The sequence below is a fragment of the Neodiprion pinetum genome, chromosome 5 (assembly GCF_021155775.2).
Source record: "Neodiprion pinetum isolate iyNeoPine1 chromosome 5, iyNeoPine1.2, whole genome shotgun sequence".
Classification (NCBI taxonomy): domain Eukaryota; kingdom Metazoa; phylum Arthropoda; class Insecta; order Hymenoptera; family Diprionidae; genus Neodiprion; species Neodiprion pinetum.
Window position 1 is genome coordinate 28,238,625 of NC_060236.1, and position 19,374 is coordinate 28,257,998.

General features: G+C 39.4%; 4 protein-coding genes and 1 long non-coding RNA gene across 6 annotated transcripts; 2 read left to right on the forward strand and 3 right to left on the reverse strand.

The window, feature by feature from the left end:
• Positions 1-897: 897 nt before the first annotated feature.
• Positions 898-10,959, reverse strand: LOC124219520 (alpha/beta hydrolase domain-containing protein 17B). The gene is made up of 3 exons (XM_046627214.2): positions 9,182-10,959; positions 6,956-7,088; positions 898-4,446 (listed from the first exon to the last, which is right to left on the reverse strand). Exons 1-3 carry the CDS (start codon positions 9,829-9,831, stop codon positions 4,363-4,365), a joined length of 867 nt encoding a protein of 288 aa, XP_046483170.1. The 5' UTR covers positions 9,832-10,959; the 3' UTR covers positions 898-4,362.
• Positions 2,914-4,071, reverse strand: LOC138191046 (serine-rich adhesin for platelets-like). The gene has a single exon (XM_069136514.1). The coding sequence runs from the start codon at positions 4,069-4,071 to the stop codon at positions 2,914-2,916; it is 1,158 nt and encodes a 385-aa protein (XP_068992615.1).
• On the forward strand, positions 6,497-8,259 carry LOC124219525 (uncharacterized). 2 transcript variants are annotated; one of them, XR_011177152.1, is made up of 3 exons: positions 6,497-6,696; positions 6,979-7,722; positions 7,823-8,259. It is a non-coding gene; the product is annotated as an uncharacterized lncRNA (long non-coding RNA). The 2 variants fall into 2 exon arrangements; XR_011177151.1 differs by having other exon boundaries at positions 6,497-6,674.
• A 1,378-nt stretch (positions 10,960-12,337) lies between the features above and the next one.
• Positions 12,338-18,260, forward strand: LOC124219516 (uncharacterized). Its single transcript, XM_046627210.2, has 4 exons — positions 12,338-12,534; positions 14,946-15,203; positions 15,547-15,948; positions 16,182-18,260. Exons 2-4 carry the CDS (start codon positions 14,967-14,969, stop codon positions 16,893-16,895), a joined length of 1,353 nt encoding a protein of 450 aa, XP_046483166.1. The 5' UTR covers positions 12,338-12,534; positions 14,946-14,966; the 3' UTR covers positions 16,896-18,260.
• On the reverse strand, positions 17,376-19,330 carry LOC124219519 (mitochondrial thiamine pyrophosphate carrier). The gene is made up of 4 exons (XM_046627213.2): positions 19,030-19,330; positions 18,783-18,935; positions 18,516-18,718; positions 17,376-18,303 (listed from the first exon to the last, which is right to left on the reverse strand). The coding sequence occupies exons 1-4, from the start codon at positions 19,171-19,173 to the stop codon at positions 17,853-17,855; spliced, it is 951 nt and encodes a 316-aa protein (XP_046483169.1). The 5' UTR covers positions 19,174-19,330; the 3' UTR covers positions 17,376-17,852.
• Between the last annotated feature and the right edge of the window lie 44 nt (positions 19,331-19,374).

Sequence of the window (19,374 nt, forward strand, 5' to 3'; positions counted from 1 at the left end):
ATTAAAATTAATTTACTATCACGAATTACTAATAAATTCGTACCGCGTCAACTTATATCTGCTTAAAAACAGCAAAGATAAATAAAATAACATATAACAAAATAACGGTATAAATAAATTACAAACAGCTATGTGGCTGAGGGAATTTCACTTTCAGATGGCGTTCTAGCGAGAGTTTGACTGTAGTAGATATTTTTCAATTATCGATGAGAAACTCCGAATTTTTATCAATTTTATCTTAAACTCGAGGCCTTACAAATGTCGTTATAAAAATGGTAAAGGAAAAAACGTAAAAAGAATATTATAACATGAACGGTTTATTATTCCATTGGCTCGTAACTTCTTCCTTGATTGAAAACTGCTACGCACAGTGAACAATAACAACAACAACAGTAACAATAATACCAACAACAACAACAACAACAACAACAACAACAATAGTAATAGTATTTAAATTTCACAGAAGATTCGTAATTACGTGGATTAACTATTGTACAGAAACACTCACACATGCTCATACAGACGTCACATGCGTACAAACGAACGACATGCCTATCATACATACGTCGATATAAAAATACTACTAGCATTAATAATAATAATAATAATAATAATAATAATAATAATAATAATAAACACGTAGGTTATGAAGTTACGTACTGGAACAATAACTGATCAATCAATCAATCAATCAATAAGGTAAGGTATCAAACTATAAGGTAGGTAGTTAGCGTATTTTAAATTTGGCAGTTATATTGTCTCTAGCTATTTGCTTCTTCATAGTTATTGTATACCTTACATGTCTATAGATATAATATATATATACACCATTCATGTATAATAAGTAGTTAATCATCGTCGTCTTTATTATTTTAATTTTATTTTACTTCGTATCAATTTTTTTTTTTTCCTTTTTTCGCAACTTTATTATCCTCCTTTCACCCTCTCTTTATAAGACACGACATCGCATCACTCACTGTTATAGTATAGTTTGTTATTTGTATTTACGAACCTATTATTATTGTTGTTATTATTCTGATCATTTCTTTCTTTTATTTTTGTATAAACTTTTATACATAGCTCTGTACTTATTTATAAAATGTATACACGTGTATATGTATAGGTATGTGAAGGGGTAGTCTTTTTATGAAATATCAAGCAACGAAAACATAGGAAATAAGCCAGCAACAACGACAATGGTGTAAAAAAATTTATTTTCTAAAAATTCGCTGAACCCCCACCATACGTTTAGAACCTGGATCAACTTTATTCCCAGTCTGTGAACTGACGAATAACGGTGGGAGGGAGGGAGAGAGAATATTCAGTGAAAACAAGGACCACCCTATGTGTTTATATATATATATATATATATATATATATATATATATATATATATATATATATTTCTATGTATACGTCGATTTTACTATTGCATAGATTTGTATTTGCTCAATTATACGTATAAATACCCATTTCGTGTCAGGTTTGTATTCACTAATGTATGCGAGATATAACGAAAGAGAAACTTTTACATTTCGTTTTGGTTTTCTTCTTGTTCATACACAATCGTATAACAATCCCAATGATGTTAGTAATAACAAAATAGAAAAATAATTTGTTTTTGCAATTTTTTTTTATTTTGTTTTTTTTTAGTCTTTTAAAATTGGGTATAATTTTTCTGATAGAACAGATTCTTATAATAGATAATTAATCAAGATCATACAATTGTGAAAAAATTATTTTCAACACTCGTCGCAACGTTCTGTAACATGGATAAGATTGCTTGTTGCCTCGCCCCATTCTCTAATACTCGAGCCTCTTTAGTAGCAAATTACTTTTAGAATGATGAAGAGCAGTCTCCCCGAATAACGACCCTCAATTATTAATGTCTTTCATTACAATCACGACACATATAACACAAGTACGTACATAAATGTATATCATACGTGATATTAAAATTGTTTGATTCCATAATTGTAAGGTTACTGGAGAAATAATCGGTTGACAATCAAAATTTTGGTTTTTTTCATGGTTTTTTTTTTTTTTTCAATTGTTTCAACGTTAAAATCAGTTTTTTATTCGTTATTCTCCTCCTCATGTTCTATGTATACAACATAAGCCCTTAATATTATTTTTTTGCAATTATCTGAATGTACAATATGAAACATAAGTGTACAATGGATATTATTGATGAAAATGACAGAAAACTTTCGGATGAATATACGAAAGCGAAAACTTCAAGTTTGTCGAGTGGCCTGAGAATAATGCACAGATTTTATTAATCACTATACGATAACAAACTAAGGTAAGGTAAGCTGATTAGGATCGATCGGAATTAACGACGAAACGAAACAGAAGAAATTAACGACGATAAGCATCGGACTGCATAAGTCCTGCTGTTCTTGTTTGAACTAAATGTTCCTGATATTATTATCATTATAACGTGAATAGGAATAGTGGAAGAAATACTCCTGATAACGATAGCCGTTGTTGATAGATGAAAACTTGATGACAGATACATAGTAAGATTTATTAGGATATAGTTGGTATGCAACACATTTATATTTTATCTGGACTCGTCGACTTCGCTTCTAGTTTTTATGCCTCAAAGTGGTTCAAGTTTGAATTGCGTTGCTCACTTTCTGCTCCTTCTCTTTCCTAAAATAACGTACGGCGAAATTTTTTATAATTAAGTAAATAAAATAACCGAATGATACGAATTTCTGTACGACAGAGTATTTAAAGATTTGTTACACCTTTAATTTTACACAAAATAAGTAGAATCTATACAAAAACTCGATTTACTTTACACTATGCAAGTTTTTCTTTCTTTTTCTCTATTTTTTAGAAGTCTTAAAAATTGCCTCCGATAAAATTACAATCTTCGAGTTTCCGCCACCTGCGGATCGTTGACTAACACTTGGTCTCCAGTGTAGTTTTTTTCATTTTTTGAGAGCCACGAGCAACACAATTACCCTGGATCTCACTGACGAGAGTCTGTTTCGACGCGGTATTATCCCCGTCATTGTTTACTACTGCGTTAGATCCCACTTCGTCAAGAGACAGTATTTCAGTTCCAGTCGGAGAGCAGCTAGTCGTAGTTCCCTCGCTAGTAGGCGAGGTAACGCAGCTGTCGCCGACACTTTTACTTCTGGGAGTAGAATTACCCGATTTTTGAAACTGTCTTATATTGAGCGACAGACTGGCCTGAATGGTTACCTTTTCCATCCCTGTCCCCACCTCACGCGATCTTGCCGACGCTGACAAAGAAGAGGTTGACGAACAGTTGCCATAGTTTGATGGACTCCTGGATCGCACAGCCCTCAGAGGGCTCTCTGGACTCGTTGGCGAGTTACTGGACAGTATTTTTGAACTAGCTGCAAGTCTGCTGGCGCATGGTGAATACTTTGATAAATTAACAGTGATCTTATCAGGCTCAATTGTAAGCGACGATCGACTGAGCTTCTTGAACGGACTGCAGGAAGGTTTTTGCTTTTTCACGTCACGTTTATCGCTGACCTTCGAACAGCTTTTCACAGCCTTGTTACCTAGCGAGGATCTCTTTTCTTTTGAGCATTCAGGGTTCGTTTTAGTGCTTTTTGAGCTCTCCGAAATCGCGGATTTCTTAACGCGACTTCTACTATTACTGTTCCTCAAGGACTCTGTTTCCGTCTCAGGTTCGACAGAATTATAGCTTTGAGTCTGTGTTTGACTCTGCGTACTGTTCTGTTTTACCCTTGACGATTTCGTGTCAGTTTCGCCTTCCACAGTGTTGGAACTCCGGCTGGTTTTACTTTCAGTGAATTGCGGACAAGTTTCAATCTGGATTTTGACCAAGCTAAAGTTGCCGGACTGATCACCGGAGGACAATTTCTTCAATATTCCTTGCTTGTTATGTTTCTTTGACGCATCAATGTCGCTGGCCTGATTTCTCTGACTTCTTTTTATTGTACTGCCGTTTTCCGAGACAGTTTCAGCCGGCCTTGGCTCTCTCTTGGCGCAATGATCACTAGCACAGTAGACAGCCTGTTCAGGTGGTGCTACTTCCATGCCTTTTTTTTGATCACACATTGTAATTGAGGAGGGAACGACATCATTGCTGGCTTTTTTAGTCGGGATAGATTTATCCTCTTGGAAGTAGAATACCTCATCGTTTGAGAGAGGCGAGGTATCCTGGTCACAGGGAAGAACTGGGATAGTCTCCCCTGCGGAGGGCGATTGCTATAGAAGTTTTTCTGTAGGTGATGTTGTTGATATTGAACTGGTCGTGTTTGAATTGTTCGAAACCGAGTGACCCTGGTTTCCAGCACGTACATGACCTCCTACTTGCCCCCCCTGACCCTGGGAGAGGCTCAGTCGACGTCAGTTGACCAGCTCTACGCTCACAAACTGCTTCAGTCGTTCCAAATACTGATTGTAAAGCTCCACGTCGTTGTGACCCGCTCCCTGAAACCAAATATACAGATGTAAATTTGTTGACACCATTTTCCATTGTTAGTAAGTTTTCAATTCAACAAGTTCGTTTTTTCATGCTGCGTCGGTGAAAAAGTGTGGAAAGTGTAAATGGCCGTTATAACTTGATCTACGCTCCACCTCACGACTTTGCCATACAATTACTATTAACGATATCGTAGGTTGTAAAAAATTGAGTGCTCTGTCGGTTTGTAAATGCTTGCACAGTCAAAAGCCGTCTACGTTTTCGATTTTTTAACAGCGAATTGAACGCCCGGTTGTAAAAAATAATGCCGTCACCGCTTAACTGACGCCGCCATGTTTGTTCGCGTGTTGTAATCCAGTTTACTGACAAAGTCACGATCCCAGTATTTCGTATATTTTCGTTGAAAGCAGCAGCGAAGTACGGAAATTCATTGATAATAATTTACGCGACAGATATGCGGTTATTATAAGGCCGTTGTATCTCGGTTTGCGATTCGCGTCATGACACCAGTCTGGATATCACTGAGGGGGTTATTAATCAGCAAAGGCTACGGCATTTCACGCCATACAAACGATCAGTGACAATTATTATGTCCGTTTTTTGAAGTCTCGGAATTCTGCATTGCGAAAAAAAAACCTTGGGATATCTGTTGTAGAAATGAATAAAGTTCCCGTTACATACTTCGTTGATTATGGGGCTAATATTAGATTTTTGCCTTCGAGTATCACGAAACTCGTCAATCACGTGCGCTGGAATGTTTGTGAAAGTAAAATTAGGTGTACGTGTACCTAAGGAATCACAGATTTGCATAAATATACCGAGTGGAGTATGGAATACCTAGCACACACTCGCGAAGTAATTGCCTTGGAATTATCTGAAGATAAGATAACATGAATGGAATGATTAAACACTTCCTTCATGCATCTAAAAGAGAGAGAGAGAGAGAGAGAGTGATAAGATGAATACATAGCAAGACGAGTCATGCGACAGTTTCTGTTGGAATTGCAGATCTCAGCAAATTACATTAAGTTAACACTGATTACCCAACACACATTGTGCACGAAACACACTGAGTGTTTTTGGAACAACGGACGGTTTTCCTTTACCGCGAGTGGAATAATTATTTCTCTGTAAACCGGGTTTACCCGGATTCCAGGATTATTCAAAATTAGTCGGAAGGTATCGAGGAAGCGGTAACGGAAATCTAAGATGGAGATAATAATTGATTCAACGCAAAATTTCTGAATCTTAATCTAATTCTGGAAATTCACCGCGTTTTTATACTATTTATATTACGAGTTAAGATTAGATATTAATTGATCGAAACTGTTATCAGTGTCAAAAATCTATACGTATACAGTGTGCACGCAGCTGTTTCTAACAACGATGTCGTCACCCTAATCGCGTTACGTGTTAAACGACATTACTGGGTGTAACGGCAAAGCTTTGAATTCGCCGATTCTGCGGCAACGTTGAAGGAAAATATTTTTTTTTTAAAGAGAAAAAATAATGGTAACGATAATAACTTTCACGACGGGCAAGAGTTTAGTTTTTAATTATATTTATCTCAATTTATTCTTTTTCATTTCGGTTTTTCTTTGTCTTTTTCCCAGGAGCGATCCTGATTCGTTAATTCCACCAATTTTTCTTATCAGAATAATCGAATTATCGATTGACTAGTTTCTTCCTCTCAGTGTTAGTCACACGGCGCATTTTCTTCTTACAATCGGTAAAACAATGAATGCCTTCCCCTGTAATTCTGTCTGCGCGGGATAAGTATTATACGCGTAGGTAATAGGTGTACAGATAACATAGATGTATTCGTGTTGGCGTGTATAAATTATCCAACAAAGAGGTACGCATTCATCCAGCTTTCTGTGACATGTACGTGTGTAAATAATATTGAAATTGTGTTATCATCTCGCGTCACTTTATAACAAAACTGTGGGTCTATTTCTGTCCTAAATTTTGCCTTTTTTTTGTTTTTTTTTTTCTTCTGTCCCTCTCTCCTTCACATCGCATGGAAGACATCTTTTTCACACCACCAGCATCTGAAATCGTACGCGACAACAACGTATTCTCCTTCTTATTCGTCTTTCTCATCGTCTTGTCAAGATAACGTATTCTCGTATAATATGTTACATGAATAATTTACTGCTAATATACGTGTGGTTATTCGCGCATGCCAGAACTAGACAAGAAAATAAAACAAGGGAATAATAGACAGCGTTAATAGGTGGAAAAAATATCGTGTTGAAGTTAGTAGCGTTGTCGTAACGATTCATACCGAGGAAAACCGTTAATTCGCGATTTTGTAACTGTTTGAAATTTATTAAACCGCAATAAAAGAAAACATACTCACATTTTGAAACCTTAGTTCCTTCAAAATCATTGTAAAAATAAGGAAATAGTGATTTTTTCCCAATGTTTCGTTACGATAACGTCATTTCAGAAATTTGTGGTAAACCGATATGCGCACTTATTCACTATAGGTATGATGATCAGTTTTCTATTTACCTCAACCCATAATGGTTCCACAGGTCTTGGACATCGTTCGTAAATCGCTAGACCATGGCTAAAGTCTATAACTTCGTCTTCCGTCCCGTGAATGACCAGAACAGGCGACGTCACTTTTGGAACTTTATCTATACTGTAACGGAAGAAAGAAAAACAATAATAACGAAGAAAAAAATTCATCGAAACCTGATGAGATCACATTTTTATTTCACGCACGTTATCATAATCTGATCTCTGTCTCACATCTTTCATCGATAATTAATGTATGAAGAAAGGTGCGGAAATAGAATACATATTAAGTGAATAAATGATTGGCGTTCCAGTCAAACGCGACAACTTATTTTTGCATCACATATAACGTTGTACACGGTAGGTAAGATATATATGTCCCCACTGCAAATATATCCAAGGCAAAGTGTAAAATGCTTAGTACAAACAAATGCGCTGTACACATAACTGCTTGCTGTGTCCGTGGATATACGCGGGTGACACTACATAAGAAGTTTGATTCACTCTGCCTACTGTTACTTCGTTCGTCTGTAGGTAGTTTTGAATATCTGTAAAAGGTGTCCCAGAAAATGTATGCCAGACTACGTATGCTATTTCTCTGCCTCTAACACAAAAGAATATTACGTGGATACTTTCACATTAGCTGTACTTGATATTCATACAATGTATGTGTCTAGCAAAGATATTAATTAGCGCAACGCAAATGTACGAAAATCAAATCATTATTGAAAGATTGAATAGTAGAAAAGTGACTCAAGGTAGGAATGTTTTTCTTTTTCCTTTTTTTTTTTCTTTAGACATCAGATGCCGGCAATAAAATGAATAACAAACATTAAACAGATTGTGATTATTTTCCAGATATCAGTTTAGACCGAGTATCTTGGAGAGGATTAATTGGAGGACAAAAAACACCTTCATCATTCTGCATTAATCGTTCTTAGGATTCTTTAAACAATGATTCATTACGTTTGAATATCAGAGCTGTGCGTCAATGATAACTTTGAGAATTGATTGTGAATAACCGTACAGCATGAATAATTATCTCTACCCCGGATTCTACCATGTGGTAGTACGGGGTACTAATAGTTTTATTAATGATGGTGAAAGAACAAAGGAATAAAACGAAAGTCAATAAAAAAAAAGTCAAATCCAAAAAATAAGTAACATAGATTGTATTGTAGACAGGGACAGATTTATTATGGAGTTGTGATCGTTGAATGAAAACATGGAACGTAGTTGAAAAAAAAAAAATTAATAACAAAGAGAGATAGTAACCAACTATACAAGTATCTAAAATAAAGAACCGATTTACGATATCATCGATAAAGTTAAAGAGAATTCATTTAAATTAAACACTTTGCTTTGTGTATTTAGAAGTTTCAATGATTTAACGATTTTCAAACAACTTTCTCATAACTTTCTCTTTTGTTTTACCACTACGTAGGGAAGTGAACAAAGTGACCACAAGGATTTAGAAAGAGACAATCCCAACTTTTCTCTGATCAATATTAAACGAAATATCCGTCAAAATACCAGAATATTTGATATGGAATCTAGTAATGCAAAAGTCTTTCCGATCTGAAGTATTCTTTGCACTCTTTGTTCTTGTTAGTGATAACAATACGAACAGCAACAGTGAAAGAGGCATTAAGAGAATGGAAAGAGAATAAAGGGAATAAAGAGAGTGCTCGGTGAAAGCATTGAAAGAACACAACGAGATACATGACTGGAGATAGCGGGATGCATTTCATCAGCAAGTCGTCAGCTGCTGCAATCTCAAAATAAGCTGCAAGATTTCCTGGGAAAACGAACATTCTGATAGCTACCGAGAAGAGTTTTTATCGCTACTTGATACAGAAATAACAGCGTATGACTGACATTTCTGGGGTACAAGCCTGAGGTGCTTTGCAAGGAATTCGTTAACCATATCATGTCAATTATTTACATATTCAGAATAATATTAGAAGTGCGACGAATGAGCAGAACTAATTAGGAATTTGGCATTTTAGATTCTATCTAATCGAAAGATAAATATCAGACATTCGATTTAAATTGATAAAGAAAGAAGATATTTCTTTCAGATTAACGGATGAAACTCGATATCAGTTCCATTTGCTTGAGTAATTTTTCTTCGAGGATAAATTTGAAACGTGACTTTATCCATGTATCGATAAATAAAATGACATTAAGTCAGGTTTTGTTTACAACTTAAATTACCTAGGAAAAGCGTCGAAGAACCAGGTCCTCTTGGTATTGGGAAAGGCGACCCTCATCCCAGACATAAGAGGCGAATGAAGAACGACAGCGCCGACTTCATACCTGGCTGCAAGATCGACGGTAGGAACGGTGCCGATGCTCTGTCCATAGAGGATGATGTTTTCAGGGCTGATGCCGTACCTGGTCCTGAGAGCATGCCAGGCGGCGTCAATATCTGCGTACAAATTCTTTTCCGAAGGTTTGCCACCCGAGACCCCGTAGCCAGAATAATCGTAGCTGAATATGTTGCAGTTTATCCTGGAGCCGAGGCCCAGGTAGAAGCTGGACATCTGTCCGAGGTCGACGGCATTTCCGTGGGAAAATAGTATCGTAAACCTCGCGGTCGCCGAACACCTGACGAACAAACAGGCGATCCGATTCCCGCGGGAGGTGCGGGCGTAGAAACCCTCGACGGATTCCTTTTCGCGCTCCGTATATTGCCACTCGGCACGCTCCGACAGGGCGATGGTAAATTTCGAGCTGGAGGCCTCGTCCTCGGTGAAGGAGTACGTCGGCTCCGGAGGAAGGAAGGCGAGCTTAGCCGCGATCCTGGACGGACATGGGGGGCAGCAGAAAAGACAGCACAACTCGCTCAGGCTGAGGCCGTTCATGTTTAGGGTTCAGGTTGCTCTGTCCAAGGGAATTCGGCTCAGTTTGCCGCGTGTATCGACCGTTCGCGCCTCGCTTCAGGCGACTGTTATCACCTCGAGACAACGGCCGAGGATGAGGACGAGAGCGCGGATGACAAGGAAGGCGAGTCGCTGCCAGCTGGGTTGAACATTGGGGCGAGCGGCGGTTCGGGCCGTTCGATTTTCAAAAAACCGCTGGTTCAATTCACCGATCCACTTGTTTTAACTCCCGACGGTTTGCGGGCCGCGAATACGTTCAAGAAACAGACCCCTTGGGGGCCAGCGGCGGTTCGGGGCGTTCGATTTTTAAAAAACCGCTGGTTCAACTCTCAGATTCACTTGTTTTAACACTGAAGGTTTGCGAGCCACAGACGCGTTTAAGATTCATTTGGCTACAGTGCGAGGAGAGAGAAGACCGCCCGTCTATCGACTCATCGTTTTTCCAGGTATACGCGTGACTGCGCGACCTGTACTACCTGCGGTAATTTATACCAGGTATATAAAACGAAATCACGGCTGTTATCGTCGTGGCACGCAGGTGTCGCCTGTCTTCGCGGAGCTCGGTTATTATATTTACGCAATTTTACTTTTCAGACTTTTACGTATTTCTTTCTGTCCATAGTTTCCTTTTCGCGGCGAGAATTCATCGGGGTGCCATGATTGCGCGACGCGACTAACCGCTGCTACCTTATCGCGTTCACTCACTGCTAGCTACTTCTATTCTCTTTCTTTGTAATCTTTTCACACTGCTGTTGCTGCTGCTGGTGCTGCTGCTACTGCTAATGATGATGATGGGCTTCTTTGTATACATACGTGCATGCGTCCATGCACAAGGTGGAGCGCACCTTGTGTGCGCGATTGGTCTGCATGTAGGCGTACGGCGTGTGCTGATTGGATTTTAACTATGCGCTTGTTGGGGCTGCGCTGTATGACACTGGGAAATCACGTATGAATACCCACGCAAGCACACTACTTAGAATATTTAGTACGTGGGGATAGTGGTCGCCTCTCGACCCGCGGTCACGAACACGGTGTAAATAAAGAAACACAGGATTATAAACTGTTGGCAGCTGTTCCGGGAAAAAAGTCCTGTCGAATCTCGGTTTATGAGCGCACTCTGTTGGCCATCTGCCGCAACAGTGTGCCGCGGCGAATTAAAACCAGACGCTGCTGCCAGCATCCCAGACCCAACCATTAGACTTAGTTGTCCGGGGAATTTTTGTTCAGTCGGTAACTGGAGCTCTCTCATACTTCCTTGGAGAAAAAAAATATATTATCATACCTGCTCATCTCCTGAAACCGCGCATTCTAGTGCTGCTAATACTCTACCAGGTAAATCGTGAGTTCCATGAAATCACGAATTCAGGAGATCCTCGAATTTGTACCAAACTTCTGTGTTCTGTGTGGCTTAACATATCATCAGTCCCCTCCCCTTTTTTATCGTTCCTAAAATTTGATTTGAAAGTTTCGAAATGGTACGAAAGCGCAAGGGGCATTTGGGATATTTTTCCCCGTCACAATTAATGTTGAGACGTACAGCTAATTGCCTACTGGCAGGCGTTAGGTGACAACATTTCGGATTTCATGTTAATGAATAGATAGAATAGATAAACTATTCAAATACGATCTTCTTACGTTAATTTAATCACGATATAGGTATAATAAATGATTGGAAGTACTCATGGTTACGATCGAGACTTAATCATTAATCTATAGTGAAAATATTTTTTCAACTATAGTGAACCATTACTTGCGAATAGAAACTCCATCGCGTTCTTGTAACGAAATTCACAGTCTCAATACAAATCACATCTTAATACCATATCTAGTTTTCCTCGATCATTATTGTCGCGGATAGTAATATTTTCATTCACGATCTGTTTAATAGTCGATAAATAGGAACGATGTTGTCAGTATATTCGAAAGGTAAAAAAATTGTTCGCGATCCGTTGATTACAAATAAAGTGCTTCATTACGTATGAGAATTATACGAAACTGTAATGGCTTATAATAAAGAAGGTCAACGATCTTAACTTACGGCGAAAAAACAGATTGCGATGCGTGATGAATTGGTATTGAATTATATCAAACTGGAGAGTTTCGTGACTGGCAAAAACGGTGAACCGATAAAATTGGGCTTTTTCACACCAGATCGAGTATACAAAAGACGATCCGGGATCGCGAAGAACTCGAAGATACCGCTAGACGAAAATTGCGCATTGCGATTCCTCATTCTTTCCCGTAACTTCTGAGCTAATTGTCGTCGGAGATTCCGGTGTAACGAACCAAGTTAAAGTAAACAATGCACTCCTGGGACACGATCGTGTTCCATTCCAGATACCGCGTCGAACTAGATCTGACCCGATTGCGTAGTACAGGCAACCCTACTCCTCGATTTTCTCGAATAATAGGACCACGTCTACGACCAGCTTCAGTTCTGAAACTAAAGTATACAACTCTCCTCGCAGACTTTCATTGTTCCCCGTCAAGGCGGAGCGCGAATATCACTATCGAAACTCGCGGCGTTGGGCGAATTTTTTCCTTCGTTAATAGTAATTTTTATTCGGTCTATTCGTTTTTGGGGGAATTTTTAAATACGCTCATCATCCGATTGGCTTAACCTTCGCTAATCAAGTTTCATTGACGGTGGCAAGGATACGATTATCCCTCGCGGCGAATATCGAGGTAAGTGTTGTACATGAATCGACGTCAGAATTCTACTCATCAGGACTAATTTTTATACTACAAGAGTGCATAGGTTGTCTGAAATTAAAGGTATCGCTGCGCTGTTGATATTTATTAGTAAAATTTCGCTGAATTGAAAGTGTTCAATTTTATTCGACGGCTGGCTCTCGCTGCTATAATCTGCAGGGTTCATTACCGCGTGTACAGCAGGTGTAACTTTCTTCGAAAGTTTCTTAAAGAGGAACGCGGTATAATTTTATACTGAATCGAAATTAAATAGGGAAAAAATCGTCAGCGGACCGTTACGCTCGTTACGTAGGTTATAATTACGTGATTTTGAAGTTCAGTCCATCAAAGTGTACCGTGTATGTACATAATGCTTTTTGCATTGGCGCTATTTGTCTCTATGTGGAACCTTCTCGACAGACTCAGAAAAAGGACAGTTAAAAAGGGAGAAAGCGAAGCACGCCGGTTGCTGTTAGGGCGAAACGAATGTGCAGTTACATGATAATTATATACCTTTGTGTATCTTTAGTTGAAAGTGATATCAAAAATCGAAGAAAAATAGTCGAATAGAACCCTTCACGTTTTAGCCTTATTTCAATCCAGAACAATTTATCCCGAGCTAGATACATCCGCGTGGAAATTACAAATGCATCAGAGGAATTTAACTTCTACAATAATTGAATAGCCGTAACTCTCTTGTTGGAAATTTTTTCAACCCGTGTTTCCGTTGATTTATTCCAGAGATATGTATAAAAAGTATTCCTGTTAATTTAGTTGATTTTTTTCGCAATATTGCTGCGGTTTTTCCATTCTTTTTGAAAATACGTAGCGTTATTCTGACGTACTTCTCGAAGTAGTTGAAATTGATTAAGAACATTTGCGCATATCGTGGAATTCATTTTCATCGAATTTTGAAAAGACTCAGCCTATAACAATACTTATATTATACCATTATGAGAAATAACATATGGGTCGGAAATGGATTTTATCTCCGACACTGCCGCTGTGGCAACATTTTATCTTAAGAATTGAGTTCCACATGCCGACTTGTGCAACTTTAGTAATTACCTTACAATAGACAATATGATTCAATAGTTGGAATCTGATGTGGCGAATCAATTTCCCGGGCGGGAAGGACTTGTGCCGTGCAAGAGTGATGAAAATACAAGATAAATGCTCATGCAAGGCAATTGCCAAAGTAGGACAACCTGGGCCTAAAGTCCAACGAAGCGCAAAGCCATTGCGAGGCTCGCAAGCAGTTTAGCGGCTTAAGAAGCCAAAATTCATTTCAATGATGAGAAAAAAGTGAGGATATAAAATTAAGAATGAAGATTAATTACTTGAAAGATTACGAAATAGCGCAATGGCAGCTTCGCTCGCATGGATAACGATTATTATTATGTTATCATCATTGGACGCTAGTGTTGTATACCTGCGAAATTCAGTCGGTCAAAAATTGTACCTGTTTCCTGGTTTCACCAACTTTGCTGTACGTATATCATACGTGCCCGGGGGTCCGTAACTTCAAGTGTGTCGTTACCGCGGGACGTTTGCATTCATGCTCTGTTTGAGCAAGTGCTGTGAATTCACCGAGTTTCTACAGGATATGGTTCCAAGATGTTTTAATGGGACGGAGCAAGGATGCAACGGTGACACGATTCGCCATTTCCCTATTGTCAATCTAAGTTAATTGTCATGTGCAGCGAATGCGACGTCTCTAGATCGTTCAGTGATTACTTTTCATTCAATTATGCTCATATTACATGGGTATGGTTTAATTGAGGAATAAATGAACATTGTACATTACGCAATCAATTACCGAAATACCAAACTTTAATATAATCGGAGCACCGATCTTTCCGCAATAACGAGACGTTACTTGAAAATTTAATGCTTGCAGTTATTTCGAAAGTCGACAGTTCATTTTACTAAAATGTAATTTGATTTGTTATCGGGATAAAAATCATTACCGTCAATTTCACCGGAAATACGCGCGTCGGTATTATATCACGTCAAACAGACATGGTTCAATCTATGCCTATGGTATATCTTTGCATTCAAATCAGCTTCAAACCATTTATGTTACTATACGCAGTATTTATTATTTATTATATGGAACATTTGACAGTAGTGGACGGTCAGAGGCCGGAGGCTAATCAGTTGGTCGTAAAATGATCATTGTAATTAATAACGAATCTGCTATATCGTCACGCCTTCTGCTTTCGCGTTCTTTGAACCGGTGCCTGGAGAAAGCTGATATTATAGTACTATATCCTCAAGAAGGATAGTGAATTTCTACGCATAATTCATTAAATGATTAAGAGATTTAGTTGAAAAGTTGTTCACCAATTTTCCGAAGGCTGTATTCAATCTTTTTCAACCGGATTTTATCACCGTTTTCGCAGATCAATCAACCCTGCCTCACAATGGAGGTCAATGTCTTGACGCTTCTTCTCATGATCGCATCGATGGGGTTGGCCAAAGCTACGATCGGCAATTGGGAGGGATGTGGTGGTCGACTAGAACGAGCCTTGGACGCTCTGAGGAGGGACACGACGAGGAGAACGCGCCTCGAAGACGATGAGCCCGAGTCGGGAATCATATATCAGCAAGTCTTACGCTCTGCACCACTGGAAATGGTTGTGTCCCAGGTCAGCGTGAAGGTAGTGTGAATTATCAGAGCCAGGATTATGTCCCAATATTTGAATAGACGAAAAAATTAAAGAACATACGATAGACCGGAATAACTTTGAACTGAGGGCACAACTTTGAGACAGCGGGAATTTTTCTGAATTCGAATTTCCCGCCAAAATCGAAAAATTTCCAGCTCTCTTAAAGTTGCACCCCCAGTCCAAAGTTACCCCGATTTATGGTAAAACGCGAAATCTTATCATTAATAACGTTCAGAAAACTAGAACAAGTCTGAGAACGAAACTTTTTATACCAAGAACGTGATTTAAAGAGTTAATTCATCATTGAATTATTTGGGTTTTCAAATCCTCGCAGCTTCCGCAAGACTCGAGAGGTCGTGGAGGTCCTTGGGCACAGGTAGAACGCTGCGTATACGAGCCAAGCAACAATTCCCTGCAGACGCGACTAGTCTTCAGTGATCTGACGGTGTCAGGGCGAATAACTCTCCTTCCTCTTGATTATCGGGTCGCACTACCCGCGGAATCTTGCAGAATGACACTGCGATTGCGACGCGCTGGAGTTGACTTCTTCACGAGCCCGATCGCTCGGGGACGAGGTCAAATGCGTATTCGTACAGAATCTAGTTTCCTTGAGCCCCGCTTTGCTTCCATCTACGCTTTCGGATGTCGACCGACTCGTAGTGATAAACAAATTAAACGACAGGACAAGTGGCCCCCACAGTCTACGCTTGTGAATGGTCAACTGGCCCCAAATCTTGTAAGTATTTTTATACCCAAATTTTTCTTCAATTCACGCATTACTGTGTGGAAAGCGAAGTCTTAGTAAAACTGATATCATTCAGGTACTAAATTCTCGAAATGCCGTATGTGGGGTTGTTCGAAACTAGGCGCAAAAATCATTAAGGTGTACCTCGAATAGTCTACTAACAGGCGCTCGACCTTGCCCGAAGTCGGGAATTAAGCATGCATTTTATTTCAATCTGAAATCAGGTGAAAAACGTAGCTCCGGCGGGAAATCCAACGGAGAACTATGAGGAGGCGGAACCACGGGAAATTTCTTCAACCACGACGAAGGACGACGCAGTCGTCGTCGAGAAGGAGAACCGGAAAGCGCGTGCCCTGTTTCAAACGGATGCACGACCCGGTATCTGGCGTAGGAGTGACTGGATAACTCGTTCGTCATCGAATAGACAACGGAGAGAAGTCGCTGACATAACGCCACGAGACTTTGCTTTAGCCCTTGCAAAGAAGGCTCGTGCATTGCTGATAGAAGACGCGGAATCCTTGTCGAAGGATTCAGCGAGCGAAATGAGTGCGAAGAGGCAAGTCAAGGCTGATGGTTCGCAAGTTTCAATTCATAAGAATGGAAGCGATGTGGGTCACGGAGCAGCTACAAACTTACAGAATATCGAAGTTAAGGCAAATTACAAACGCGAGACCACGGAGATACCGATCGTCGAAGAAGCACTGAGACCCAGAGAATTGCTCCTAGAAGAAGACCTCGCGGATGATATTAATATTGCAGTTGCGGACGATTTCGAGGGAAGAGCTTGGCACGTGAGGGAAGGCGTAACCAGAGAAATGGAAGACGTGTTTTTGAAAGGAGCTAGTCAGGCGTTGACGAGTTACATCGAGAGGCAATTACACCCAGCCATTAAAGAAACGCTGATGTTATCGATGGGTTACACCATCAGTTATGGATAATGAAACAAATTAAAGCACATTCTTCGCTCGATCGGCTGTGCGACGCGTCAGAAGCGGGGAGATTATCTGGATGGAAATTTTTTTATTTTATGCAGTGCAGGCCATGGAAAAATAGGAAAACTGGAATATGGTTGGCCAGTAGCCATCGCAATTCAACTCGTGACTTGATCCTACGATTCATATTATCCAACCATAAATTATGGTACGATTCAGTTTTTGTGTGGTTTGAACATTGGAATGGACGTCAGAAAAGGAAAGAGTATATCCTCGCTTTTAACGCCACGATGCCACGTCTGTGCGATCTGTTTCAGAAAGACTTTATTGACGGTTGTTCGTCGCGTAGTTTATGTTTCTTGAAAAATTTGATACGGAGGCAAACAACTGATTTTATGCATCGTAATATAGGTAGAGACGGAATATGAACGGAGTAAAGTGTAATTTGACCAATCTGGAGAGTGTAGTTATTTATTTAGAGTGCATACATCGGGTGCTATTATGTATACTTTTATGATTAACATATTTTCGTAGCTTAAGTTGAGAAACAAGTAGCGTAATACCTGCGCTGATTCTATAACGTAAGAGATTATCAATTATTATTAATAATAAATGTATTATTCAGAGTACACGTTATACTGTTTTGTACAGTCAACTGATCATTGGCGATTCTTCCATAAATCTTTGGTCGCTTGCAGTGTCAAAAAAATGACAGCTCAAGTAAAAAATTCACGACAATTTGATCAGTACTTGAACATGTAAAGAACTTAATCGCAAGTAAATAGAATGAAATTCAAAATATTAGAGAGACGTTTTCATTTTTGGAATAATACAACATCCATCATAATATTGGATTAGTCAAACCGTACATCTGCCATGACTAGAAAGAGAATTCTAATACTTTCACAAGACTTGTTTCGTGTCTTTGATTATTAGATATTCTTTCATGTTGTTGCCAATACGTTATCGGAAAGAATTAAACAATATCAGAGCCTGCTCATATGTTGTAAAATGTAGAGCAGTCGTGGCTGCAGCTTTCAATTGACTGGGCCAAAGCCCCTTGAATAATCCCCTGAGTCCCTCAGTCTTGATGATGACACAGACACAGTCAACGAGTCCGTTGCAACGAAAGAATTTTCCAAAGCCTTTTCTCCCGTGCTCAAAGCCTTGGATCTGTAATCTCTTTCGTGCGAGATCAAGCGGATAAACTGCTGTCTTGGCTACTAGACCAGCCGCACTACCGGCGATCATCGAAGTGGCAAAATTGTGTCCCGAATGATGGGTGTACTGGTTGTAGACATCTGTGAAAAACGCGTAGCAGGCAAACTGTAGCCCTGAATGAGGTGCGATTTGCAACAGAGTTGGCCACAGTCCTCGAAAAAATGTCCTTGGAGTTTCAGTACGTACAATCTCTCTGAAAATGAATAAACACGGTATACTCTGATGTGTTGTGATGTTTTTTTTTAGATAAATAGCATTGCAAGATATCCGTTTAAAAAGTAGGCAATAATAGTTTTTGCTATCATATAAAAAACCTTATATGAAATACAAAATACAGATGATAAATGAGAGCGATTCTTAAAGCACAGCGATAATTTTCATGAGCAACATGCGAATAACCCTTACATGCCGCAATGTAATATCCCTTGATATACACGATGATTAGACGACTGAGCAACTAATCTTGTTCTTACAGTATCAAATGGGAATGACACGATGGTTGCAAATATGCCGGCACCAGCACCAGCCAGAAAATGCAATAGATGATGCCATCGATCATGAAATGTGTAGTCGTTTGCCAGTTTACTGATAAGGTTGTACGATGAAAACTGTGAACAGATGGATAATATTTTACATTGATGAATCAGAAAAACGTATCCATTCATCTCACACCTTTCCTGTTCCATAAACAACAGAGAGCAGCTGAGCAGGGACGTGGCCTTTCCATAACGCAGAGACTCCTTCTTCCTTTACAATGAGTGCACAGGCCTGCGTTATCGAACGATACTTGCTTATGTAATGATCAGCTATCGGCTCGACTTGGAGCTAGAATAAAAGAAACGATTTGTTTAATAATTTTTACAGTCAGGCAAAATTTAGATTTTTCCTCATGTAAAATTAAATGGATAACAACACAAACCTGAAACCTAATCTTGATAACATCGAGAGGTTGGCACGTGAAACGAGTTACGAAACCGCTTACTGCGCCGGCAATTGCGTGATCAATGTTAGAGTGAGGTAATTGTTTCGCGATTTGCGACGTCTCGCTAATGTCATCATGCATTCTTACGTAGAACTCATGAAAACGTTGATGTTGATACGAAACGACTTTGCATTGACAGAATCAAGCAATATTTACACTTTCGTCTTGACATCGCGCGTCTATAACCTTTATCACATGTTATGACTCCGGCGTTTTGCCTCTCACATGGTTTTGACTGTAGCCGGCGTAAGCGCTTTATGCGCAGTATTTTGCATGGGTAGA

What these genes read in the sequence shown, in the direction of transcription:
- LOC138191046 (XM_069136514.1), bottom strand. Translation starts at nt 4,071, where the DNA reads ATGTGTGATCAAAAAAAAGGCATGGAAGTAGCACCACCTGAACAGGCT.
- LOC124219520 (XM_046627214.2), bottom strand. Translation starts at nt 9,831, where the DNA reads ATGAACGGCCTCAGCCTGAGCGAGTTGTGCTGTCTTTTCTGCTGCCCC. An exon ending in TTCTTCGACGCTTTTCCTAG is followed by an intron (nt 7,089 to 9,181) that starts GTAATTTAAGTT and finishes CTTCCGTTACAG; the next exon opens with TATAGATAAAGTTCCAAAAG. An exon ending in TGGAACCATTATGGGTTGAG is followed by an intron (nt 4,447 to 6,955) that starts GTAAATAGAAAA and finishes ATTTGGTTTCAG; the next exon opens with GGAGCGGGTCACAACGACGT.
- LOC124219516 (XM_046627210.2), top strand. Translation starts at nt 14,967, where the DNA reads ATGGAGGTCAATGTCTTGACGCTTCTTCTCATGATCGCATCGATGGGG. An exon ending in TGTCCCAGGTCAGCGTGAAG is followed by an intron (nt 15,204 to 15,546) that starts GTAGTGTGAATT and finishes AAATCCTCGCAG; the next exon opens with CTTCCGCAAGACTCGAGAGG. An exon ending in GTCAACTGGCCCCAAATCTT is followed by an intron (nt 15,949 to 16,181) that starts GTAAGTATTTTT and finishes ATCTGAAATCAG; the next exon opens with GTGAAAAACGTAGCTCCGGC.
- LOC124219519 (XM_046627213.2), bottom strand. Translation starts at nt 19,173, where the DNA reads ATGCATGATGACATTAGCGAGACGTCGCAAATCGCGAAACAATTACCT. An exon ending in TTGTTTATGGAACAGGAAAG is followed by an intron (nt 18,719 to 18,782) that starts GTGTGAGATGAA and finishes ATCTGTTCACAG; the next exon opens with TTTTCATCGTACAACCTTAT. An exon ending in GGGATATTACATTGCGGCAT is followed by an intron (nt 18,304 to 18,515) that starts GTAAGGGTTATT and finishes ATTCATTTTCAG; the next exon opens with AGAGATTGTACGTACTGAAA.